Source organism: Panthera leo, chromosome D3 (genome assembly GCF_018350215.1).
Source record: "Panthera leo isolate Ple1 chromosome D3, P.leo_Ple1_pat1.1, whole genome shotgun sequence".
NCBI classification, from domain to species: domain Eukaryota; kingdom Metazoa; phylum Chordata; class Mammalia; order Carnivora; family Felidae; genus Panthera; species Panthera leo.
The window spans coordinates 48,602,017-48,629,489 of NC_056690.1; the positions used below are offsets into that span (position 1 = coordinate 48,602,017).

Below are 27,473 nucleotides of genomic sequence, written 5' to 3' on the forward strand. Positions count from 1 at the left end.
AAATAGACAAACACAAATTATAGCCAGAGATTTAAAATATTTTTCCCAATAACTAACAGAATAGAAAGAAAATCAGTGAAGATATAGGGGACTTGAATAACACTATCAACCAACTTGATCTGACATTTACAGAACATCCTCACAGACCAGATTCTGGGCCATAAAGTAAGTCTCAATAAATGTGGAAGAATTCAAGTCACATTAAGTATGTTCTATTATGAGGATGGAATTAAATGAGAAATAAGTTACAGAAAAATATCTGGAAACTCTCCAAATATTTAAAAAGTAAATTATATACTTTTAAATAACACTTGGATCAAAGAAGAAATCAGAAGCAAACTCAGGAAATATTTTCAACTGACTGAAAATAAGAACATAATATACACAAATTTGTGGGCTGCAACATAAGAAATACTTAGAGGGGAATTTATAGCAATAAACATCTATATTAGGAAGCGGGGCAGTTCTTGAATCAATGAGAATTCAGCTATTACCTCAAGAAACCAGAAAAGAAGAGCAAATGAAACCCAAAGCAAGCAGAAGTAAAGAAATAATAAGAGGGCAGAAATCAAGGAAACAGAAAAACAAATGGGGGAGGGGTGGGGGGAGGGAATCTATAAAACCAAAAGCTGGCTCTCTGAGAAGATCAATAAAGTACATAAAAACTGCTAGGCAGATTAACTGGGGGAAAAAAAGAGAGAAGAGAAGATACACATTCCCAATATCAGAAATGAAAGAGGTAGTATCACTACTGATACTAGAGATACTAAAAGGATAAAAAAGAAATCAACAAAACAAATGAAATGGACAAATCCCTTAACAAATAGAAACATCTCTTCAAGAAGAAATAGATAACCTGAATACCTTATGTCTAATAAAGAAAATAAGTTTGTAATTAAAAACCTTCCTGCAAAGAAAATCCAGGTCCAAACAGCTTCACTAGTGAATTGCACCAAACATTTTAGAAGGAATAATACTGATTTCATCCACATCCTTCAAGAAAACTGAAAAGGGATCATTTCTTCCCAACTCACTTTATGAAGCCTGTGCTATTTTGATAACAAAACCAGATAAAGGCATTAAAAGAAAACTAGAGTCCAATATCCCTCATAGATGCAAAAACTGTTAACAAAATTTTAGCTGATCAGCTCTAATAACATATAAAAAGGATAATACATAGTTTATCCTAGCTACGCAAGATTGATTTAAAACTTGAAAATCAAAGAATATTATTTAACATACTAAATTTAAAAAGGAAAGCTATGATTCCTTCAAAAGATATGGAAAAATCATTTGACAAATTTCAGTATTCATTCCTGATAAAAATTCTCAGCAAACTAGGAATACAAGCAACAAGTTCTATCTGATAAAGGATATCCACACAAACCCTACACATCTCATGTAAGGCTGAAAGGCCGACTGTTAACCCCCTAAGAGCAGGAGTAAGACAAAAGATGTCCACTCTCACTATTTATATTCAACATTGTGTTAAAGGTTTTAAGGTGAGGTTAGATTAAGGGGGAGAAAAGCGGAGCATTCAGATTGTAAAGGAAAAAATAAGTCTTTTTCCACACACATGATTTCTATGTGGAAATTCTGACAATCTACAAAAAAACTACTAGAAATAATAAGTGAGTTAATATTACAGTTCTGGTAAAATATCAATATAAAAAAACAAACTGTACTTTTATACAACCAGCAATTAACAATTGTAAATTAAAATTTTAAAAAATTTACAATAGTATCAAGAATATAAAAATACCTAGAGATAAATCTGACAAGACCTATGTTAAGACCTGTATGCTGAAAACTATATAACGCTGCTGAAAAAAAAAATTTAAAGGGACATATGCCATGCTCATAGGATGGATACTCACTGACCTCATGTTAAGATACAACTCTCTGCGAATCTATATGTGTAAGGCAATTCCCATCAAAATATCTGTAGGCTTTTTGTAGAAATTGACAAGCTGATTATAAAAATCATATGGAAATGCAAAAACCCAAATGCCTAAACAATTTTGCAAAGGTTAAAGCTGAAAAACTAACAACACCCGATTTCAAAACTTACTGTAAAACTATAGTAATAAAGACAGCATGGTATTGACATAAAGACAGAGAAATAGGTCAGTCCAGAAATAGACATATTTATGATTTTCAGCAAAGGTTCAAAGACAACTCAGTGAAGAAAGGTTAATCTTTTCAACAAATAGTGCTGAGAAAATTAGCTATCCATTTGAAAAAATAAGATGCAAACTTCAATTCGTGCTTCATAGAAAAATTAACTCAAAATGGATTATAGACTTAAATGTAAAGCCTAAAAATATAAGGCTTCTAGGGATGCCTGGGTGGCTCAATGGGTTAAGCACCCAACTCTTGGTTGCAGCTCAGGTCCTGATCTGCGAGATCAAGTTCCATGTTGGACTCTGCGCTGACAGTGCAGACAGAGCCTGCTTGGGATTCTCTCTCTCCCTCTCTCTCTGCCCCTCCCCTGCTCATGTTCCCCCCCGCCCCTGCCAAAAATAAAGTATAAAATTAAATTAAATTTTTAAAAAATATAAGGCTTCTAGAAGAAAGCATTAAGAGAAAATATTTGTGACTCTGGGTTAAGTGAAGATGTCCCACACATAAAACCAAAAGCATGATCCATAAAAGACAAAGTTGATAAATTCGACTTCATAAAAATGTTAAAGTTCCTGTCTTCAAAAAACAACGTTGAAACAATGAAAAGAGAAGCAACAGACTGGAGAAAAATATTTGCAAATTATGTATCTGATAAAGGATTTGTATGTACAATATACAGAGACCTCTCAATATTCAATAAGAAAATAAGGGACTGAATTTTTTTTTAATAAGCAAAAGATTTGAACAGATATTTCAGAGAAGATACATAGATGGAAAAATAAGCACATGAGAAGATAAGTCATTATCACTTGTCCTTTAGGACATGAAAATGAAAAGCACAATAAACTATCACCAGACATACACCAGAATAGGTAAAATTGAAAAGACTGACTCACTGACAAGTATCAAATTGTGTACTTTTAATATATGCAGTTTATGGAATGTCAATAATACTTCAAAAAAGTTGTTTAAATACAGAAGGGTAGGAAAATACAGTAGTCCCCCCTTACCCAAAGTTTTGCTTTCTACAATTTCAGTGACCTGTGGTCAACTGCGGTTCAGTAGCAGATGATCCTCCTGACATATCGTCAGGTCAATAGCAGCCCAACACCATGTCACATGCATACATCATCACCTCACTTCACCTTATCGTGTAGGCATTTTATCAGCTCACATCATCACAAGGGTGAGTACAGTACAATAAGATATTTTGAGAGAGAAAGACCATATTTGTATAACTTTTATTACAGTATATTGTTACAATTATTTTTCTATTCTTTACTGTTAATCTCTTCCTGTGCCTAATTTAAAATTATACTTTACCATAGGTGTATTTACATAGGTAAAACATAGTATATACAGGGTTCAGTACTATCTGTGGTTTTTAAGAGTCTTAGAACGTATCCTCTGTGGATAAAGGTGGGCTACTATAAAGTGAGGCAATGCAAGATGTTACTGTTTTACATAGGTAGAAGGACTTCTTGATATGATACGGTGACAGAACAGAGCAGAGATTTGAAGAAAGGGAGGAAGCCAACTATACGTCTCGGGGAAGAGTTCTGGCAATAAAGGGTGCAGCAAATACAAAGGTTCTGAGGTAGAAATATGCTTGATGTGTTTAAGGAACAGTAAAGTGACTGAAGCAAAGTGAATGAGGGCAGCTATAAATACAGAGATGAAGTGAGGGGTGCCTGAGTGGCTCAGTCGATTAAGCGTCCAACTTTGGCTCAGATCATGATCTCAAAGCTCATTGAGCTTGAGCCCCACATCGGTTTCTGTGCTGACAGCTCAGAGCCTGGAGCCTGCTTCAGATTCTGTGCCTCCTTCTCTCTCTCTGCCCCTCCCCCTCTTGTGTGCTCGCTCTTTCTCTCTCTCTCTCAAAAATAAATAAATAAACATTAAAAAAATTCTAAAAATACAGAGATGAAGTGGTGGCACAGGTAGTGGGGGCACAAGTCATGCAGGACTTTGTAGGTTATTCTAAGGTCTTGCTTTTACTTTAAGTAAGACTGAAGTCACCACAGGGCTTTGAGCAGTGGGGTGGCATAATCTAATGTTTTTAAAAGATCATTCTGGGTCCTATGTGGAGCATATCCTATAGCAGAGCTAGGACAAAAGCAGAAGACCAGTTCAGGTGAATGACAGTCGTAACTCTGACTTGGGTAAGAGCAGAAGGTTGTAAAAATGGCCAGATACTGGATATATTTTGAAGGGAGAGGTGATGAAATTTGCTGGTTGAGAAGATGCTTGATTTGCAAAAAAGAGGGGAGCCAAGATGACTCCAGGTTCTTGGCCTGAGGAACTGAAAGAATCAAGCTGCTGTTTAGTGATATGGGAAGAAATGATGGAGAAACAACAGCCCCTAGCAAGGCTTGTCTCTCAATTTCCCCCCTTTGAATTCACTGTGCACACCGCTAGAATAGTCATCTGCCTAAACCACCACTATAATTATATTACTATTGGATTTAAGAATCTGTATTAGTTTTCTGTTCCCTTCATTATCTTGAAGAGGTGAACTACTTTACCTAAAATGAAAAGACCAACAAGTGTTTGGATTGGGGGATACAGATAAGGTGAAATCTCTGATAAATATGGGCAGACTACTAACACTGAAGTAGCTAAAATGGTCCCCTCTTCATAGCCGTTTCTAATGGGGAAGGAGATGTGGCTGGCATCTAGCCAAACGTCATGGGTCTTTTTCTATAGTACCATCCCAAATTCCTAGGAACTTTATGGAGTGGAATAATTATAATGAAAGAGGTAGTGTATCACATATCTATCATATATGCTATATATCACAACACATAATCTTTCACATATCATGTTCACCAAGTGCCAGGCACAGCTAATATATTATATACATCATTTAAAATGTCTTATAAAGGCTTCAAATGATGTCAGGATAAAGTCCAAGTCCTGTAACATGGCTTGTGAGAGTCTTCCCAATCTAAACCTAACTTCTCTCTCCAATCTTGCCTCTCCCTCCCCATGCTTCTGCTTTACTCAACCACACCCCTTAACACTAGTAGTCCTTTGTGAATGCACCTTTTTCTGACTAGAATACACTTCCCTCTTCTATGTCTACTTGTCTAATACCTACTCGTCCTTGGGCCCTCACACTATTATAATACTTCCCAAAGAACATTTTTTCTGTGATCTAGATTAGTATCCCCCTTCCACAAAAGTCTTGACTTCAAGGACTTCTCACACTATATTATATCACCTGTTTATTCTTCTGGATCTCACCTAGATTTATCTAGATTTAAGTTCATAAAGGTAGAGTTTATGTCTATCTTTATTTCCCAATGTACCCCGATCGTAGATACTTGGCATATAAATGTTGCTCAAGAAACATTTACTTAATGACTGATGTTAAGTTTAGGGGATTTAGAAATACGTCATTTAGAGAGAATACAGTTAGTTTAGTGCACAACATGCTGAAGTTGATGGCAATGGCAAGACATCCAAATAGAGATATTCTGTACAAGTTGAAAAAATGGAGCTGAAGTTGGTTTGCAGAGGGTGGGCTAAGGATACTGAAAATATAAGACAGGGTGAGTAGAGAGACCAAGAAAAACACTGAGCCAAACATTTTTACTTAAAAGAAAGACAAGAAACAAGTGAGACAAGAAAATGAAACAATAAAGAAGGAATCACTAGAAATCTAAGAGAAGTAAAGAAGCACAGTAATTAGAAGCAAAGAAGACCATTCAGGAATGAAAATAGGAACATGTGTCAAATGTGTCAAAAGTGAAGGCAAGAGGGGCACCTGGGTGGCTCAGTTGGTTGAGGGTCCAACTCTTATTTTTGGCTCAGGTCATGATCTCACGGTCGTGGGATTGAGCCCCGCATGGGGCTCCACACTGAGGGTGGAGCCTGCTCGGGATCCTCTCTCTCCCTCTCCCTGTGCCTCACCTGCTCGTGCACAGGCACTCTCTCTCTCAAAATAAACAATAAACATCCAAAAGTGAAGTTAGAGAGACCAAAATAGCTAGCTGTTCCACCAGCCGTAGGGAGCATAGGACCTAAAATAGTGCCCAGCACATGAAGATAATTAATAAACATTTGTTGACTGAAAGAATAAATGATCAGAAGCTCATTTTTTAAAAAGTTAACTTGTGGGGGTGCTTGGGTGGCTCAGTCAGTGGAGCATGGGACTCTTTGATCTTAGGGTCGTGAGTTCAAGCCCCACATCAGGCGTGGAACCTACTTCAAAATATCAATCAATCAATTAATTAATTATAAATAGATAAAAATTAAAAAGTTAACTTGTGGATTAGAATGAGCCTAAACCTTGTGCTCAGGAATCTTGCCCTTAAGCACTCATTAGCCAAGACTTTTTTTACTTTAAAATCTAAATAAAATTTCTGCCTAACCCTTTGATTAATAGTGTTTTTTTAAATATATTACTCATTTGTCCTTACCCTTTTAAGTCTCTTTTATCTCTTTTATCACTTAAATAGGAAGTGTCAGTACAAGGGGTTGTAGGCTTGAGAGAGCACTGATAAAAAAAATTGCTCATACCTCAAGTTCTGATTAGTACTGCACTGTGTTGTTCCTCAAACCAGATCACCAACACTGGCCCTGGAACCATAACTTACAAAAAAAAATAAGTTGTTTTAGGTAGCTTAAGTAGTGAGCAGACCAGATTTTCCTCACTAGAAGGTCATTAGACAAATCTGAAATCAATCTAAGGAAACTGCCAACATAATACATCATTTTCATTATAATTTAGAGTATGCATAACAGCAAGATTCAGAAAACAATGACTGTGGCACAGATTAGTTAAGTCTGAAAAGTTTACTGGTGAAAAGAAGGAACTTAAATAAATACTAGGTTCAAGAGGATACAGTCATCTTAGAATGAGCTACATCTCTACATATGTGAAAGCAGAAGGAAAGATAACAGGGGATAAACGTTAAAAAAAAAAAAAAATTTTTAACGTTTATTTATTTTTGAGAGAAAGAGAGAGAGAGAGAGACAGAATCCGAAGCAGGCTCCAGGCTCTGAGCTGTCAGCACAGAGCCCGACGTGGGTCTCGAACTCACGAGCCATGAGATCATGACCTGAGCCGAAGTCGGACGCTCAACCGACTGAGCCACCCAGGCATCCTGAGATAAACATTTTTAATACTTGAAATAAGGGATATGAAAGGAGGCAACAGAGGCAGAAGTAACTATGGATTTAAAGAGACAGGACACCACCAATGTGGCAGAAGGTAATGGATATGCTGAAACAAAGACAAGAGCTACTAAGAGAGTTGACACAGATGGATTCCATGTCTCTATATGTCAATGCACAGTCTTCAGCAATAAATGTGAAGGAGATGAGAGAAATCAGGGGCTTTAGAAGAGGGAATGATGTCTGGAATGCCCGGGTAAAGACCAGAGAGAGAGAAAGAGAAAGAGAATATGAGTATGAATGGATGCTGGGTCTCAGAGATAAGACATGTTTTACATGTGACAGTAACTATGGTCAGCTGTGCTAGCATTCTATGAAAAAGACTTAAAAGTAAATTTTTTTTTTGTTAACTCATATACTATGAACAGGAGGAGGGAAAAACAAGCCTTCAAGTGAAAAACAACCTTATCAAGGGTGAGCAAATAATGGGGCAATCACACAGTTGGCCAAATAATTTACCTGGTCATATCCATAAGGCCTCTGCTGTGGCGGCTGTGGTGGTCCAGGCTGCGTTGGTCTATAACCCCCATACTGCTGACCTTGTCCTTGTGGGTAGTTAGGATACTGAGGACCTGGACCACCCTGTGAAGGACCTGCAAAATAATTAACATAAACAAAAGCCCAGATAAAAACAGAATTCTTGAAAGGGTTTAGAACCAGGTATTATCACGTTTTTATATCTAAACAAAAAAGATAGTTGGTATCTTGATCTTCTCAAATGCTTTTTGAAATAAATTCCAAAGGTTGTAAGAATGAAAATATTATAAGGATAGTGCCATGTACAAAATGTTTTGATGCGGTGTAACCAGTGAGCTATGTGTTAGTCATGAATTTTTTTCCAAATACGTAAAAGCGACTCAAGAGTTGTTAAGCAGGTTAATTCCATGGTATCAAGAAAATTCATCTACACCACTACTAGAAAGTTAACCACTATAAGCAACAGGTAAAAGAAAAAGCAACAAGGGCCCTGGGTGGTTCAGTCAGTTAAGTGTCAACTCTTGGTTTCAGCTCAGGTCTTGATCTTACGGTTCATGAGTCTGAGCCCCTCACGGGCCCAGCTTCAGGCTCTCTCCTTCTCTCTCGCTCTCTCAAAATAAATAAACTTTAAAAATAAAAGTAAAAAGTAAATAAAAGAGAAAGCAAGAAGCAGATTCAAATTAAAATACTGAAATAATTTCTGAATAAAGTTTGAGAATCAATGATATTTACAGCTGTATGACTCTAGATTTACACTTGCAATCACCAGAGAATCATAAAGAATAATTTTCCATGAAATTCTAGATTGATATTTGCAATCACCAAAAGAATGCTTTATGCTCTGCATTAATAAGTTTACTACCACAATATTTTCAAACCAAAACCAAAGACTTGAAAAGCCACAGGTTGCATGTGAAAAAACTTGATTCAAAAGTTACACTCTGTGTACCAATCACCTTTAATACTTAACCCATAAAAATGAATGATTTCCAATTCCAGAGATGGCAAGGGACTAATTTGGCTTGCCAAACAAATATGTCTGTTTCATAAATTCTACTACTGCCTATTGTAAAGAATGCTTTATAAAGCATAAGCCGAAAAGCTTTGACACTTAAATATTTTCTATCATAGCCATTCAAAATCTGCCATAAAAAAACACTGATGGCAGAGGAAAGTGTCAAAGAGAAAAAATGTTCAAGCTTAAATAAATTCCATCGGTCTATTATTTATTTAATTATTATACACTCAATTATTAAAAGTCTAACTCTTCTATTAGAAGAAAGTATGACAACAGAAGCCTACAAATAAGCAAAATGGGAACTTCTCCTTTGGGATTCCCAAGGTCGAACAAAACAGCAGTTAACTACTCTAACCAAAAATACATTTCATTTACTCTCTCTTCCCACTGAAAATAATATTTATCTTAAATAAATGAATTCACCTGATTTAACCACATCGTATTTGTTTTCACGTAAACACAGTAAAACCAGAATACTTATTCAAAATACAAATATTCAATGGTCAGGAAATGAAAATGCCATTTGAGAAGAGCAAGAATTCCTTTGTAAAAACAAGAAATCCCGGGATGCTTGGGTGGCTCAGTTGGTTAAGTGTCCAACTCTTAATCTCGGCTTAGGTCTTGATCCCAGAGTCGTGAGTTTAAGCCATGCTGGAGCTCACTTAAAAAGACAAAACAAATAACAAAAACAAACAAGAAATCCATGGAATATTTCTAAAATAATTTGTTTAATGTTTATTTTTGAGAGAAAGAGAGCACAAGCGAGAGAGGGGCAGAGAGAGAGGGAGACACAGAATCCAAAGCAGACTCCAGGCTCTGAGCTGTCAGCACAGAGTCCGATGTAGGGCTCGAACCCACGAACCGTGGGATCATGACCTGAGCCGAAGTCAGACGCTTAACCAACTGAGCCACCCAGGCGCACCATCCATGGAATATTTCTAAAGTCATATCTCAAATTAAAGAACTAGAACTTATCAGTTTGGGGGGCAAATGCCTGGCTCCTAATACCTGACCAAATTTCAATGCATAAGTTGAAGACACAAGAGAATTTCAATCTGATTTTGGTTCTGAGACTTGCTATAACGAGTAGAGAGAGGTGCCCAGAGTAATCTCAGAGCTTAAACTAATGAATAAAAATAATAAAATATTACTGATATAAAAAAGAGACTATGTTAGCAAGAGATGATGTCAGATTAATAAGCAGTTACTTCTCTAGCATTAGAACCATATTTTCATATATAGAGAGTAGTGACAGTGGCCTAAAATTTGCGAATGAGAGATCAGGTCTTTATCATTCCCACTCCCTGTCTAATAAAGTTATTTAAAGCTAGATATCCAGCTACTATAACTCTTATAGTGAGTTTATAATAAGAAAATACAGCTATACTTCCCCAAACTCTGTAAGATACATAACAGCAATAAATACACCCCTATGGATGCGTATATTGCTATTTAACCAAAGAATGACAAAAACATTTTCTTTATGCATTCCAAATAAATCTCATTTGTACTCCAAAAATCAATGTTATTTTTCATAGTAACAGTCATTAGTTTTAGAAATAAGTTTGCTAAGCGAATTATGTAGATATGGTCAATAATCACCCAATTCATCGGTTTTCCAAGCACACACAAAGCTACTGGCTGGGCATGAATGCCAACGAGGTTTAAGAACTCATTTTAAATGATTACATACCTTACCTTTGGTCAATGAACCCTCTCTAGTTTATGTTTCTTTTTAAATGGATTACCAGTTTACTGGAGAAAAAACATTTTCAATTAGTCAGTAATAGACTGAGCTAAAATCGTATTTTTGACAAGAAGAATTCTTAGAGAAATAAACATTAAATATGTCCCTCAATATTTCAAAACAAAACTGCAAAAAACTATTACCGTAGCCCTGCTGCTGTCCTGGATAGCCCTGCTGCCCTGGGTACTGCTGTTGCTGGGGTGGATATCCCTGTTGGGGAGGTGGTCCTTGGTAAGCATCTTGCTGTTGGCCATATTGTGAATTTCCTACAGGATAATTGGAGAAGAGAAAAAAAAAAAACTGAGAAGTTTGCTTAATTAACTTTTTTACTCTAAGATGCATAGCCAACAACACAAGAACAAAATGAAATGCCATATTGATTTTTGAAAGTTAACAAAACAAAGAAAAAACTCAAACCAAACAGAAGGATTTCGGCCAAACAAACTGCAGTTAAAGCCAATTTTGCAAGGTTGAACTGCAGCATTTTCAGCGTCTCTGCCATACGAGCATTACATTTACTGGAACATCACAGTCATAAGATCATGACTATGCTAAATAAAATAAAAAAGACAAAATTAAAGACAGCTACAAGAGCACACACTAGCTACACAAGATCAGCAAGCTGTTTCCTAAAGGCACTATACTTATATGTAAAATTATACATATGTAAACACACACAAGAAAAAAAAATTGGATTGATGGATTTATGTTCAAATAGAAAATTTCCACTGAGGAAAAAATTATTTTTAAATGTTTTAGTCTTTTTATTGTTGTTAGAAATGGCAAGTCATGGTTACACATTTTAAATATTTGTAAGGAAATTATTTTAATTGTTCTGGGCTCCCTGTAACTTTCAAGACAGCCAGCAACTAGTATTCTACAAGAGCTTTGCATGGGTAGAAGTTGTCTTATGCAAGAATTTTCATTCCTGTAGGAGGGGATATATATGTGTATGTGTGTGAAGGTATATAGATACCTCCTTCGTAGTAATGTTGTGAGGAATCCTCATAAGGCCTATCGTAGCCTTGTTCAGGATACGACGGTTGCTGATAACCGTAATCATTATGACCTACATCAATTCGACAAGAGACAGGAAGAAACGTTAATGGCCACTGAGTGAAAACCCTAAATATATTTAAACTTTCAGATAAAATTGAAAAAAAGAAAAAGAAATGGAAATACATAAAAAATAATTTCAATTGCATTAGCCAAATATTTACCAATGTGATTGTTTCCATATTGAGATAACGTGCAAATTTTTTAAAAGCAAAAACAGTAGTTTTAGAAACATTACACTTAGTCTTAACTGATCATCCTCATCAAGGGGGGGGGGGGAGAAAAACTTTATCTTCAATTTTTTTAAAAAAAGAGAGAATGAAAGCATTTAGGCCTTTCACATGTAAATAACTTGAATTAAATTAGAATGAACAAAGGAAGCAATTATCATATTTTGTCAAACACCTGTTCTGCTGGTCGCCAATTCCACAGCATATGCTAAAACAATGCAAAATATAAAAAAGCTCCATAAGTTTTTTTCCCCTGAAAGAAACTGAAACAAATTTTTCACATTCTATTTACTTGCATAATGTATCTCATAAAGTTATTTTCAGATAAGAACATTATTGCTTAACGCTGCCATTCTAGAAGTCTTTAGAAAGTATTTCTAGAGTACCATAAACATATACCTACATAAAATTAATACTGTGTTAAGTGCTAGAGTACCCCTTTAGTATTAAGGCTCGATAAACTTTATGACTGGACTTTAATGAAAATCAATAGTCTAGTTCTTTTAACTAAGCAGTACTAAGAAAATAGAGGAAGTAACACTTCAGTTAGCTAAAATCTAAACTAAATTTTCAAAGAATGCCTAATTAAGAAGGAATACAGTTATGAATAAATGTTTTACACTGAGTAGTGTTTTAGGATTCCAACATTCCCAAACTACCTCAGAAATATCTACATTAAGGGTTGGCAAACTATGGCCTGCAGTATAAATATGGCCAGTAGCTTGTTTTTGTAAATAAAGTTTTACTGGAACACAGGCATGCCCATTCATATTTCCTACAGCTATTTTCATGCTACAACAAGGGTTCAGTAGTTGAGACTAAGACCATATGGCCCACAAAGACTAAAATACTTACTCTCTGCCTCTTTACAGAAAGAAGTTTGCCAACTCCTAATCTATATATTTACTGGCATAAATATCTGGTAAGAAAATATCCAATGCTGTTTCAGAAAACTGTTGTTATGAATGGAATACTCTACATAAATGTGAGAAAAAGATATTAATACACACCTGTGCAAAAATGATACCATTTAGATTTTTTAATTCCCTGATGTAATAAGTAATTTACAGTAACCTTAAAGTTCTGATATATACAAAAATAATATGTCTATCTATTCTGAATAGAAAGGTCATATTTATAACAACATACATTACACATTTCAGGAAATACACAGGACCAAAATAATAGTGTCAAATTCAACTCAGTTATATAAAACGCATTTTACAAATTAAAACAATTATTTACTTTCAGACTTCCTAATAAATAAATTTAACAAACTAGATTTCACTTCTTTAAAATATCCACAGTATACAAACATTCTGAAGTTTTTCACTGAAAAAAATCTTAATATAATGTCTACATGTGAAACAACCAAAAAAAATCCAACATTCTGAATATTCAGGGCAAGAAAACCTGAGATTTACAAAAATATGTCATTTTCTTATAAGAAATATCCGTACACATCCTCACTATCACTGGCAAAAACATTTATCATATGCAAAATTCTACAGGTGAGTGTTTGCTCTGCCTCTGCAGTAAAAACCAGTATCCTTATACTGATGTACCTTTATGCTTTACATATGAACCCAAAACTGGCAGCTAAATGATTTTTTAAATACACCACATTCTATCTTCTTACTAGTTTACATTAGCTTCAAATTGCCAGTCCCAACACTTTAGCTTTTAATTTTTAGTTTCTCCAAGTTTCTCTGTTAAATAGTTTACTTAAATATACCAGGGGAGCTTCCTGGATAAATGAAGATTTTGACAAATCCTTTCATAACAAGACAAATCATACTGTAACGTGAACAGCTACCTCCAATTTACCACAGGTAGTTTTGTATGTTTGGATTATTTTTTCCTCAACACTGTATCATAAAATTTCAAACATACAGAAAAATGGAAAGCCCTGTACAGTGAGAAAGCCTACTTCTGCTTGGATCATTACTAAATGCAATACATCTTCAGTGACCACCTTTTCACAAGCCCCTTCCCACTAAAAAAAAATACCATTAAGCTAAATAATTAAAATTAAAATCTGGTTTCCAAATGCTTTTCCTAGTCTACTAACTCTATACACAGTTATATTATGGGTATAATTTAGCCTCCAAAATTTTCAAATGCAAATGCTAATGTATATAAACCACAGTTCTTTGAGAAGTATTTAACGTTAACTAAAATGATAAAACTTGGAAACAGACTCAAGAACTATTATCTTCTATGTATTTATACAATGCATAAAAGTAAACCAATGGGTGAACTTTGCAGTGTGTGAATTATCTCAATAAAGCTGCTATTAAAAAAAGTGAAATCAGTAACATTTGCTTTGGTTCAATCTTCTTTTATATTAAGAAAGGATTCCAATGACAGAATGTCATTCCTGATGGTACTAATATGGACTATTTAAACAAAATACACTTTGATAGAGATTATACACTAATGCAATCACTGGTGCTTTAGATTATTAAAGTGTTTCTAAATTTAGAAGAAACATATTGTTAGTTTCTTCATCCTCATTAAAATGTTTTGAACAGCTATCTGCATTAATATTGGGGAGGGAATAGAAAATGGGAAAGTTAACATTAGGAGAGTTTACCATCAGGGTAATATTGCTGGTTCATGCCTTCTGGAGGACCTTGTCCACCATGACTGTATTGGTCCCCATAATAGTCTTCCTGGCCTGAGTACTGCTGTGGTGGGCCTGAAAAACCACAACCAGTCAAGACATAAATAATTTGTTTTCTATGTCATCAAAGGCTTTCTTTTTTATCTGATATTGTCAGAGATTATTTCTCACCTGTAGATGCTCTGGCAATTGAGATACTTTGAACCATTTTTATACACACACATCCATAAACACACAGCAACACCACGTTTCACAAAAATTATTACAACCATACATACAGGATCTAACAATACCAACTTAAAAAAACAAACACTAACTTCTTTAAAAAAGGTTCAAACTAGTAGAAAATTAATTTTCTTTTTGACGTTAGAGCAGTTTGGAATAAACTAGGGTTTGTTTCTGACCATATATTAAGTAACTTCTCAAAATTAAAATTGTATTTTCTGCTATACATTAGTGAGCTTTTGATATAAAATTTTATGATATAACCTCTTCCCAGAAAAAAATAAAAGGAAGCTGTGTAGTAGGAAGTTCCTATCCACTCCATGAACCTTTGTACCTACTATATCCACTACCTTTTAGAAAAAAATATGTAATAATAATAATAATACTAAAAATCAAGAAACACAAAGCCCTGAATTTGCCTATATGAAATGTTAATTAAAATGTAAAGCCTTTCAACTACAGTTTTATTTATATTAAGCAGGAAATTTCCCAAATGTAATCTTACCCTGTTGAGGTGGTCTATAAGGAGGAATCTGTCTCTGACCCATCATATGATTGCCTTGGTTAACTTGACCCATCATTCCCATAGGAGGCTGCTGGCCTTGATAATGCTGCCCACCTCCCTGTGGCATATTGTATTGTTGAGAAGGAGGCTGCTGATGCATCATTGGAGCTGAAAAGAGACAAAATATTATGCACACAATTTTTTTACGTGTAATTTTAATACCTTAAGAGAAATACAAAAGTATTTTATCATATAACCCCCAAAATATGTAAGGTATTATAGTGAAAACTGACTTCAATAAAAATAAATCTTTCAGTTGAAGTTCACATGCCAAAAATAATCTGCAAACGAGGGAAAACAACTAATACATGGTAGTTCATCTGAAATCCACTGAAGGAGTGTTCTAGTAATTTCTTTAAAAAACAAAGTGAATATAATATGTAAACATCCTGAATATATGCATTTTTCAAGATATGCTACATAATATTTATCTACACAATTCTCCTGGGAAAAACAGAATCTTTTTTTTCTTTTTAATTTTTTTTTTCAATGTTTTTATTTACTTTTGAAGGAGAGAGAGACAGAGCATGAGCGGGGGAGGAGCAGAGAGAGAGGGAGACACAGAATTTGAAGCAGGCTCCAGGCTCTAAGCCGTCAGCACAGAGCCTGATGTGGGGCCCGAACCCACAAACTGTGAGATCATGACCTGAGCCGAAGTCAGACGCTCAACCGACCGAGCCACCCAGGCGCCCCAAATCTTTAAGCTATATAAGAAAATATACCACAACAAACTTCACAAAATCACACAGCAAAGCAGGGGTCAAACCAGATTAGGAAAGAAACCTAATCTCTGAACATCCCTTTTTCCCCCCCTTTCCAATTCCCACTCATTTCATTATATAATGGTAGATAGGGAAACGACACATTTATAAATACATTTACATTGGCGGATTTCATAAACTTTAATTTTAGGATTAAATTTTTAAAGGGTCTTCTTTCCCTTTTCCATCTATAAGATTTATAAATGAAAAAGGTCTTCCTGAAATCAAAGGGTTGTGGTGCTTCTTAGTAAGTACTAACACACACACAATCAAAAATACCTAGGCAGAAAACTGTAATAAGCCATAGAGTCAGGTATCAGAATTAGAGTGCCCAGGGGCACCTGGGTGGCTCAGTAGGTTAAGCATCCAACTTCGGTTCAAATCATGATCTCATGGATAGGGAGTGTGAGCCCCACGTTGGGTTCTGTGCTGACAGCTCAGAGCCTGGAGCCTGCTTTGGATTAGGAGGTAACTCCCTCTCTCTCTGCCCCTCCCCTACTGGTGCTCTCTCACCCTCTCTCTCAAAAATAAATAATAAACATGAAAAAAAATCAAAACAACAAAAAAAAGAACTACAGCCTCCAAAGCAAGCAATATCCAGGTAGCCACACTACCACTGCTATAGTATCACATTGGCAACACTAAAAATATATCACGTGAAATAATCAACAATGGCCATAAAGTTCTGTGTTGCCACCTAACAATGTAAACAGCTCCTCAGAGGTTCACTGGGTCAAGTGATGGTATGGAGAACTCATCATTCTACCATCATAACCATTACTGTCTCAGAAGTACATATGAGTCATCCCCCAGTTTACTGCTTAAACAGCTACGTACTCCTCCTTTACTGACTCACGGACAATTTAAGGACAAAAGTAAAGGGTTAGAGGCCTGAGAAAACTTGTACAGTAGAAATTACGCAGAACAGCCAAAAGTTCATCGTTTATTTAAATAAAAGTTAAAAACAAAACACAATTACCTCTTTAAACATATTACTAGCCTATAAAAGCAGCAACAACATTAGCAAAAAGAATTTAACTCTCTTCCACTTTGAAGACCTGTATTATCTAAAGTGATTTATCAGGGCTCTTTTTCTCCTATTTGCCATCTTTTGTCCTTCTACTTTGTTTCAAATTCCTCTTTCCCTCTAATTTTATCATAAATAGAAGTCTTTCAAAGGCTACACTAGGACTTTTCTTTCAACAAGGAAATAAACTCTTTATAGTAGGGATAAGATGGCTCGGTGGAGAATGGAAGGGAAGAGAACTTAACACTAAATGCACTTAACACTGCCAGACATACTTTCATATTTATTTCATGTAAACCACCAACAACTAACAGAGGTAAGGATCCTAATTTTCTAGTTTTTAGCTAAGGAATCCAAAGATCAAGATAACCAACTGGGAACCAGACAAAACACAAGCTTGAAACTAGTTTAACTGAAGTTGTAATTTTTAAAATATATTTTGTATATAATAAAGTATTGAACACTAGCGGGTATAATCTAATAGGCAGTATGATTAGGCATTTCTGTAACTCATTTTCAGTAAATGAAGGTTTTGCTTTGACTCTCTTCTCCAACACTGATTAAAGGCTTCCTGTCTCACAGAAGGCAACTATAAAACTAATGCATATAGTATGCATTGGAACCAGAACTTCAAATAGAGGAGGAAGAAAGCAGAAACATCATAGCTGGGGGGAAATCCAAAAGGATATAATAACAAAAAAATTCTAAGCTTTGCTCTAAAGGAGAAAAGTAATCCAGCTTAAGCCCCAAATAGAAAAGACCATGCTACTTGTGCTTTATCTTTTGGGACTGTCAGCAGTTCCAATCCCAAAGAGCTCAATTACCACCACCGTTTTATTCTTTGTCACTTCCCTCCCTCCGAGGATCCTCCACATCAGTCAGGATCAAACCTAAAACCACAGAGAATGGAGGAGGATAGCATTGCTAAAACATGTTGTTTTTCATCTTTTTCCTTGAAGCCTTACCCATTAAAAAAAAAAATTAGAACTTCAACTTTGATTGTTTAAGAATAGTATTATTTTCCATGTGATAATGAAATATGCTACACTGGCAAATGTCTATCATCCTTTGAGACAGTAATGGAAATGAGAGTTGAATCTCAAAAGTTTACACCAAAATTACTTGTAAAAATCTGTACTACAGAAGGAAGATTACAAAATGAGTCCATTATAACCATTTTCTACAAACAATGACATCACACATTACTATAGGGCTTAAAAGTTGTTCTTCATCTTTTAAATAAATCATTTTGATGCTAAGATGCGCAACAAAGTGTGATATTACATACACAAAGATCTTAATGTCTTAATTACCTACCATATGTTTTGTAAAAGTGTTTTAAGAGAACATATAACAAATGTTCATCACAATATTATTTCTTTCCATTCTGAGTTTCATATGTAACAGACATTCTATGGAAATAATGTGCTGTATCTTAAACATATGTAAAATATTCCCAAATCACCACATTTTATGTCATTGGAATTCTTTGTTCCAATGAGATGGTTAATACTTAGTTTTATCTTAAGTTACTGGTCAAAAATTTTTTTAGAGTCAACTATAAAAATAACATTAGGTTTTAATTAATCTGTGAAAAATTTAAGATTATGTAATTTTTTTAAAAATTCTGTATACACACACATATATTCACATCTTCAAATGGAAACCAATACACTAAAACTCTATAAATCATATAATTAATCTATGAACGATTTTAAATAAAGGTTAAATGTCAGCTAACAGTTAATGAGAACTTAGTGCAGGCCAGGTACTAAGCTAAGAGCTTTATGTATACTATTTATTTTCCCAAACTCTATGAAACAGGTAATACTATCATCAACTTCACTTTACAGGTAAGAAAATTTAATTTAAGGTTTACAAGCATTTAGAATCTTACCTAGAGTTGCACAGCTAGTAAATGATGACAACTTTAAAGCCACTATGTATATCTCCTCTCCAAAGTCAAATCATACTTCTCCCATGTAATATATCCCAGGATAACAGTTCTAGTAGGTAACATTATCCATAATATACTATATCTATATATACACACACACTATAGTTTATAGATGTTACTATACTAATAATACACTAATAGTGTATCATATGTACTAATATACTGTAATATAAAAATCCTAAAATGCAAGAAGTTTCTTTACCCCACCTCTATCTATATGCTATAATAAGAATTAGACTATGAAATTGCTTAAGTAATGCCCTCCAAGCATATTTTCCTATTCATATTTCACCACATTTTACTACTGTTCTTAACTTTTCAATCTCAAACTAAACCATTTGTAGCTCTCATTTGAAGGTATTACTAACAGTTTATTTTCAAGAAAAAAATTCCAGTATTCTAGCAAACTCAATTAGCTAACCCACTATCTATTAAATAGCCATTTAAAATGAACGGAATTTTTTACATACCTACAATGTACATCTGTCCTCATCAAGTTTTCAATAGTTCATAAGGCATTTAGATATAATATCAAAAACAAAAGAACAGCCAAGTAACTAATAAAATCCTCCAAACTTAGTAAAGTCACTGTAACTAATACAAACTTAGCTGAGTTTCCTAGCAGCCAATGAAAAAAAACAGAAGCATGATAGATATCAGCTAGTAAAAAAAGTTCACTAAGAGATATAAACTTTTCCGTAACATGAAATTTTTAGGAATTTTCATGAAAGTATTAAAACATACTAGTATCAATAACTCTTGTTGCTGTTTCCTTAGTAACACAGACCATCCTTATATGCAGATCCTCATATTAACCATTTCTTAAAGCTGTGATTTTCGACCATGCGTGATTTTGTCCCCCAGGAGACATTTTACGTGGTCACAACTGCTATGAGTGGTGGTGCTCCTGCCACCTAGTGGAGACAGGACAGATCTACTGCTAAATATCGCAACAAGGCATAGGATAGGCCTCCACACAAATTATGCAGCTCAAAATGTCAACAGTGTTGAGTCAAGAAACCCTGGATTCTCAAGAGCATAATTGTAAATCATAGGCATCTCTACAAACTAGTCTGGGAATGAGAGTATGCATTTAGCTTTCTGGTGATTGAAAGTTAGAAAAGGGATGTATTGTTGCTTAATAAATCCAGAAAAATAAAACATTAGGCAATTTCTTAAGAGTTGGACCTCATACATAGTTTTGACTTTACTATAAATAATTCAAAAACAAAGTCAGTGCTAAACATCTATCATAATCGACTGAAAGGAACTCTAACAAGCCCAAGTAGAAAGCCATGGAGATGTGCTACATTAGAACATATAGTTTTGTGTCACTTAGCATGAAAGCTGGAAAATTACAAACCATTTGGCACATATGAGATTACTCTGCCCAGAAAAATTCTGAGGGAATAAATAAGCATGACTTAGAATATCTGTTAAAATTTAATCTCTAAAATTTATTCCTAGAGATTCTGGTTTAGCAGGTATGGGATAGGGCACACAAATCTTTTTTTTTAACAACTACCCCAGGTGATTCCAATCCATGTAGTCTTAGGACCACATGATGAGATAGAGTTCTAAGAGAAAGAATAACCAATCATCCACTTCGACCATAAAAGAAGCTGGATTATGGTTCATATAAAATGTTTAAATTGGGGGGTGCCTGGGTGGTTCAGTCGGTTGGGCGTCCAACTTCAGCTCAGGTCATGATCTCACGGTCCGTGAGTTCGAGCCCCGCGTCGGGCTCTGTGCTGACAGCTCAGAGCCTGGAGCCTGCTTCAGATTCTGTGTCTCCCTCTCTCTCTGACCCTCCCCCGTTCATGCTCTGTCTCTCTCTGTCTCAAAAATAAACATTAAAAAAAATTTTTTTTTAAATGTTTAAATTGGAGTAAGATTGCATCTCATAGAGTACTTAAGGTGTTAGCTATAAAAAAAAACATAAGGAATTCGTGTTATAAATACATCAAAACTCATCAAATGATACAATTAAGATCTATGCATTTCACTGCATATACATGTTACCTTAAAAAGACTATTTTAAAAATAAATAAAATTTTACAATGTTAAGTCCTAATGATATGCAGACTAAAGTGTTCACGAGTAAAGTATATTGATATCTGCAGATTACTATGAAATGCATTTTGAAAAATAAGACACAATTGATGGATTAGTAGATGGACAGACAGACAATAAACAAATTTAGTAAAATACTAACTGTAGAATGCAGGTGGCAACTATACAGATACAATCCTTCAAGTGTCCTGCATGTTTGAATTTTATGTAAAAAAATATTGGGAGAAAATTTAAAAATTAATCCTAGGAGAATATATAAAGACTTCTCAAAATTCAGCAGTAAAAAACCAAACAATCCAACTAGAACATAGGCAAAAGACATGAAGAGACTTCACTGAAGAGGACATACAGATGGCAAATAAGCACACAAAAAAGATGTTCAGTATCAGCAGCCGTTAGGGAAATGCAAATTAAGACCACAATGAGATATCACTTCACATTTTTAGAACAGCTAAGATTTAAAAAAAAATATGTTGACAATACCAAATGTTGACAAGAATTCGGAGAAAGCAGATCTCTCAGGGCACTTAGGTGGCTCAGTTAGTTAAGCATCCGACTCTTGGTTTCAGTTCAAGTCATGATCCTAGGGTCCTGGGATTGAGCCCAGTGCTAGGCTCTGTGCTGGGTGTGGAGCCTGCTTGGGATTCTCTCCCTCCCTCTCCTTCTGCCCCTTCCTCACTTGTGCATACACATATGCTCCCTCTCTCTCAAAAATAAAAAATAAAAATGAAAGAAAGAAAAAAGAAGAAGCAGACCTCTTATACGTTGCTGGGGGGCAACGTTAAAATGGTACAGCTACTTTAGTGATCTGTTTGGCAGTTTCTTAAAAAAACTAAACGTATACCTATGTGACCCAGCAATTGCACTGCTGGTATCTATCCCAAAAAAGGGAAAACTTTCGTGCAAATAGAAACACGAAATTGTACACAATTGTACATCGCACCTTTACGTAAAAAGCCAAAAATTGGAAACTACTAAAATATCCCTCAAGGGTTAAACAAACCAGTATATCCATACCATGGAAGTCTAACTCAGCAATACCAACATATGAACAACTGATACATGCAACAACTTGGAAAAATATTAATTAGGTTGAGTGAAAAAAGTGAATCTCTAAAGGTCTCATACTGTGTGATTCCATTTATATAACATTCTGAAAATGACAAAAGTATAAAAATGAAAGCGTAACAGTGGTTGCGAGGGATTAGAGATGGCTTGGGGTAAGACACATAGGCTCTCTCTGTATTACCTTTGTAACTTCCTATAAACCTGTAATTAATTCAAAATAAAGTTTTAAAAAAATGCATCATTGGGGCGCCTGGGTTAAGCATTTGACTCTTAATTTCAGCTTAGGTCATGATCTCCTGGTTCATGGGATTGAGCCCCGTGTCCGGCTCTGTGCTGACTGCGAGGAGACCACTTGGGATTCTCCCTCTCCCCCTCCCTCTTTGCTCCTCTCCTGCTCACACATGCTCTCTCTCTCAAAAGTAAATAAACATAAAAAAAAAAAAAAATCTTTAAATAAAAAATGTAATGAAACTGAGTTTATAATCTATTGAAGAAACTCATCTGGATTTTGTCCCCTAAACCCAAAAGGTTTCAGTAAACTGATGGTCATCTGTTTTATCTGACAGTAACTGACACTTCTTTATTTGGTTCATTTCTGGAATGACAGTTGATGGATGACAATAGCACAGAGAAGAATGCTAGCTTTCTAATTTGTTATGACATGAGGAAACCTAGCTTATCTATCGGTCAACAAATAGGACAAAGTAGTGAACAAGACATGCTCCTGACTTTATAGAACTTAAGAGTCTAGGAAAAAATAATTAAACAGATACTACAAATAATTATGTAATTACAAGTACTCAAACAAACGTCTGCTACAAAGAGCCTAAGTACAGTCTACCTACTATACCTAGGTGGACTGTACCTTGTCTGTAAAGTAACTTAAAACTTGTAGAGTAAGACTGTAGGTGATTTTTAGACTTTACTCTTTTCTGTATTTTCCAGATATTTCATATTAAATATTAGTTATTTTCATAACCAGAAAAATGTCATCATTGAGGAAAAAATTACAACCTTGAAAAACTCATCCAAGACAGCAATAGTGATCAAATTATAAACAAATATCTAATATAATCTGAACTATGATATAATTGCTGCATACACCTGAAACGGAACAGAAGCCTGCAATATTAAGCAATATTACATAGATTTACCAATTTTAACAGTGAAGAGAGATGAGTGTACACACAATTCTCACATATTCAAATCAACTAGAAGTCAAACATGCCATTTCCATGGGATACAATATTTGAAATAATGTCTTCATTTGTAAATTTTCTGTGTTGCATTTGGAAGGAAAAAAGTTGTAGTGTTTTTTTCATATTGAAGATTTATTATATTTGTTAAATTTTGGGGATTCGTACAGCTCCTGAGCCTGGGTAGGGACTTTGGGTCATACTCAGAAGAACTACATACTGTAGACTAAGATTAATAACTTGGGTAATCAAATCTACATAATGGAGCCCCAATATAACCTCTGAACACTGAGGCTTAGGTGAACTCCCCTGGCTGGCAATACTCTGTGCATATTGTTACACATTGGGACCAGGAGAGCAATGCATCCTGACTCCCATGGAAAGAGACCCTCCATGTTTGGTACCTCTTCTGGACTTTTCCCTATGCACTTTTTCCCTTGGTTGATGTTAATAATAATAAATCATAATTCTTCAGTGTAACAGTTTTCAGTGAGTATTGTGCATCTTTCCAGTAAATTTCTGAACCCGAGAGTGCTTAAGGGAACCCCAGAACTCGCAGTCAGTGTCACAAGTGAGGCCAGTCTTAGGAACCGTTCCCCATAACTTTGCAGTCAGCTAACTTCTCAGAGCTAGCATCTTTTTTACAACTTGGCCAACTGTCATCTTCCTTTCTAAGTCCGGGTCAGCTTCCAACATTTTATCCTTTCTACTTTCAATGTTATGAAATGTCTCCAAGAATTTCAACAGGAAGTATTTTGTCAGTCTTACTTTCTTTGGGACAGCTTCGTTCTTTTCATCACAACCAGTACTCTCACGTTATCAATGAGTTCACCTTCACTAAAGTACTTGCAGTGCACATCTAGAGTCTCTCAAATGGCAGTAGTGTCAACATTCCCAGTCAGCAATTTCTTGTCTAACTTTATTTACAAAGGATTTGGATTTCATTTCCAGCAGTATTACTTCTCATTTCCCTACTACACTTCTATCTTTCATAAAATATCATGAAGGTTTATAACTCGGAACCAAGGAAGCAATACAGCTATATACTCTGCTTTATGTGCATAAACTGATAAATACACAGCGATCAATCACTGGCAGCATCTAAAAGTGACATGAATAGTCACTGATTATGACAGTCATCTATTATTTATGCAGTGATTCGTAAACTGAAGAGACAGAAGCTAAGTTTGTACTTCATACAAGGGCTCACAGCTCATCTACCATAACTGAAATCTGAACCATGCTGTTGGGTAAAAGGTGTCATTTAACCAAACTGTGGTAACTCAAATTCATGCATACCAGAACTGCACAAACGAGGCCTGCCTAGATTTCTACAGGACGTGTTTTCTCATGCAGGGACTGAAGACAATCATAGTACTACTACCTCAAGGATATTGTGAGGATTAAATTGGATACATACATACCTGGCACTCGCTGAATATTAGTTCCTATTTTTGATCAGTGATATGCACCCCCCCCAAAAAAAAATATTCGTGTTACCACTTGTGTTATACTTGTGAAACACTTGTGTTAACCAAAATCAAATCCGTTTCTTTACTGTAGGACTTCTGAGACGTTTTAACACACTAGCAAGCAGGCAGAGTCCTCCAAAGCATTTTAGCAATAATTATTACCTAAGTCTATCTGGACCAGAATTTAACAAATGCTGAACAAAAGGCCTGACATAATTAAATAAATAACTACATATTTCCACAAAAGTAACATTACCATTTCAGAATCCTATTACTAGAACAAGTCATTTAAAAAAGTTAAATTCCTAGTGTTCTAAAACTTCCAAAATGTTTATATATACTAAATAAAGGGTGACTAGCCTTAATCTATAAAGAACTCCTTCAAATTAGTAATAAATAGACAAATCACAGAATATAGAACACAATAGGCAATTCACAGAAAAAATGCAAATAGCAAATGCTATGGGCTGAATATTTGTGCCTCTCATTTTAAGTATTTATGTATCTTACCTAGCAATTTTATTTCTAAACTTCATTCTACTAAATTCTTGTTTAAGTACACAAAGATCTATATACAAAAATGTTTGTTCCAGAAGTAGTTATAATAGTAAAAGACTAGAAGCATTATCAAAAGGGTATACGGTGGGGCGACTAGGTGGCTCAGTCAATTAAGCATCTAATTTCTGGTTTTGGTTCAAGTCATGATCTCATGGTTTATGAGATTGAGCCGCACGTCGCAGGGCTCTGCACTGACAGCATGGAGCCTGCTTGGGATTCTCTCTTTCCCTCTCTCTGCCCCTTCCCAACTTGCACTTTCTCTCAAATAAATACATTAATTAAAAAAAAAAAAATCAACCAATAAAACCATCCATATTTTAAAAAAGGGGAGGGATATGGTTTAATTAAATAAATTGTTAGATCCATATCATGAATGCTATTTTTAAAATGAGGTAGATCTACAAATACTGATAATAAAGAGGTGCAAAGAAATATACTACTATGATCACATATACAATTAAGTGCTAGGCTCATCTCAAGCACATCTGCTTGGTATAGCTCTTATCAGACAATAATCCACAATATAATAAGATAAATATAACACTCCCAGCTATGATAATACATATTCTTTGTCCTTCATATTTACATAATAAAAGTACTGAGATAAAAATTTCCCAGTACTCTAACATCAAGCGTCCAGATTAGACCATTATCATTTGTAACTTATTACCTAAGTGAATCAGGACTTTCTTAATATTATTCAAACAAAACTAAAACCAGAAATAAATTGATGTGCCTAAAAGAGACAACTAATAAACTTATCTCAATTTTTTTGTTGTTGTTATTAAAAAAATACTTTTTAGGGGCACCTGGGTGGCTCAGTCAGTTAAGCATCCAACTCTTGATTTCATGATCTCACAGTTCGTGATTTCGAGCCCGTGTCAGGTGCTGCCTTTGACAGCACGGAGCCTGCTTGTGATTCTTTCTCTCTCCCTCTCTCTCTGCCCCTCCCCCACTCACACTCTCCCTCTCTCTCTCAAAATAAGTATTTTTTTAAAAAGCTTTTTATTCTGACCAACTAATTTCATACAAATTATGCAAACAATTCTGAATCAGAATTTGTATATGCATCATTTCACTTCACCTTCCTTATTAAGTAATTTCATCAAAGGTCCCACATACAATAATCTACTGGGCCAAGATTTGGATCCAAGTCTAAAGAATTATCCACACAGAACTTGTGAAATACATGTTTTAGCAAAAAGTAATCTGTGAAAACTCTTTATATTTGAATGTGTAATTACTAAAATGATGTTAAATGAGAAAAACTACAAATATTAATGCCTGGGAATAAAAGCTGCAGATTCTACCAAATGTAACTGTTGGTCACTTTCAGAAAGCCTTGCTATTCTAACTTGACTTTTAATACTCTAATGAACATACCACTTGTTTTATTAAAGAGATATCTTTAAAGTACTAACTCTGTATTTCCAGGTCATCATGTAACATTTGGGTTTACTTCCTATTCACTGAAGAAACAGATCTTGCATGCCTACTTTGAGGCATTGTTCTAGGAACTAGAACAAAACAGATACACTTCCTCCATTTTTTTTTTTTTTAATTCTAGTGAATTCAAGTATTTGAATTCCAGTGAAGTTTATGCTGTATATAGGAGTAAGCAGATCTAATTATGTAAGAGGATGGTGATTTACTTTGAATACAAGTCTTATTCTTAAAGTTCAAAGTAATAATCCCTGAACTTTTATCTGGATAATAGTGAAAATAACACAGGAAAGTTTATGCTGGATTGACTACAACATTTTGCCACCAGTATAAGAAACAACTTAAAAAGTTCCTAAACTTTTCATTTTATCTGGAAGTAGTAGACCCTCTAAGAGAACACGGAGAAAAATACTGTGCTATAGTAATAAACTTAGTTGCTAAATTAAAAAGTATTTCAGTCTTCTCAATTCACAGATATGTATAAAACTGCAAATCAACTACAAATCACCAATATCAATGCCATTATTACACATGCATTTTTTTTTAAGTAAAAAAAAAAACATTAACTGCTGAATTTTCTTTTACTAACCATGAACACAGTAATATACGATTAGTAAATTTAATGGGGTCAACTTTTTGTGTAGCTTTTTGAAAAGACATATTTTGTGT

General features: G+C 34.9%; 1 protein-coding gene across 7 annotated transcripts in view; it reads right to left on the minus strand.

Annotated features, from left to right (window-relative positions):
• Positions 1-27,473, minus strand: part of SS18 (SS18 subunit of BAF chromatin remodeling complex) — an 89,082-nt gene that overhangs the window by 12,824 nt on the left and 48,785 nt on the right. For 6 of the 7 annotated variants that reach the window (XM_042909487.1, XM_042909482.1, XM_042909483.1 and 3 more), the window contains 5 exons: positions 15,190-15,357; positions 14,430-14,534; positions 11,524-11,616; positions 10,691-10,813; positions 7,765-7,898 (listed from right to left, as the gene is read on the minus strand). In XM_042909487.1, the coding sequence (XP_042765421.1) occupies positions 7,765-7,898; positions 10,691-10,813; positions 11,524-11,616; positions 14,430-14,534; positions 15,190-15,357 (623 nt within the window). The remainder of the gene's footprint in view (positions 1-7,764; positions 7,899-10,690; positions 10,814-11,523; positions 11,617-14,429; positions 14,535-15,189; positions 15,358-27,473) is intronic. The other variant, XM_042909488.1, reaches the window with a different exon arrangement.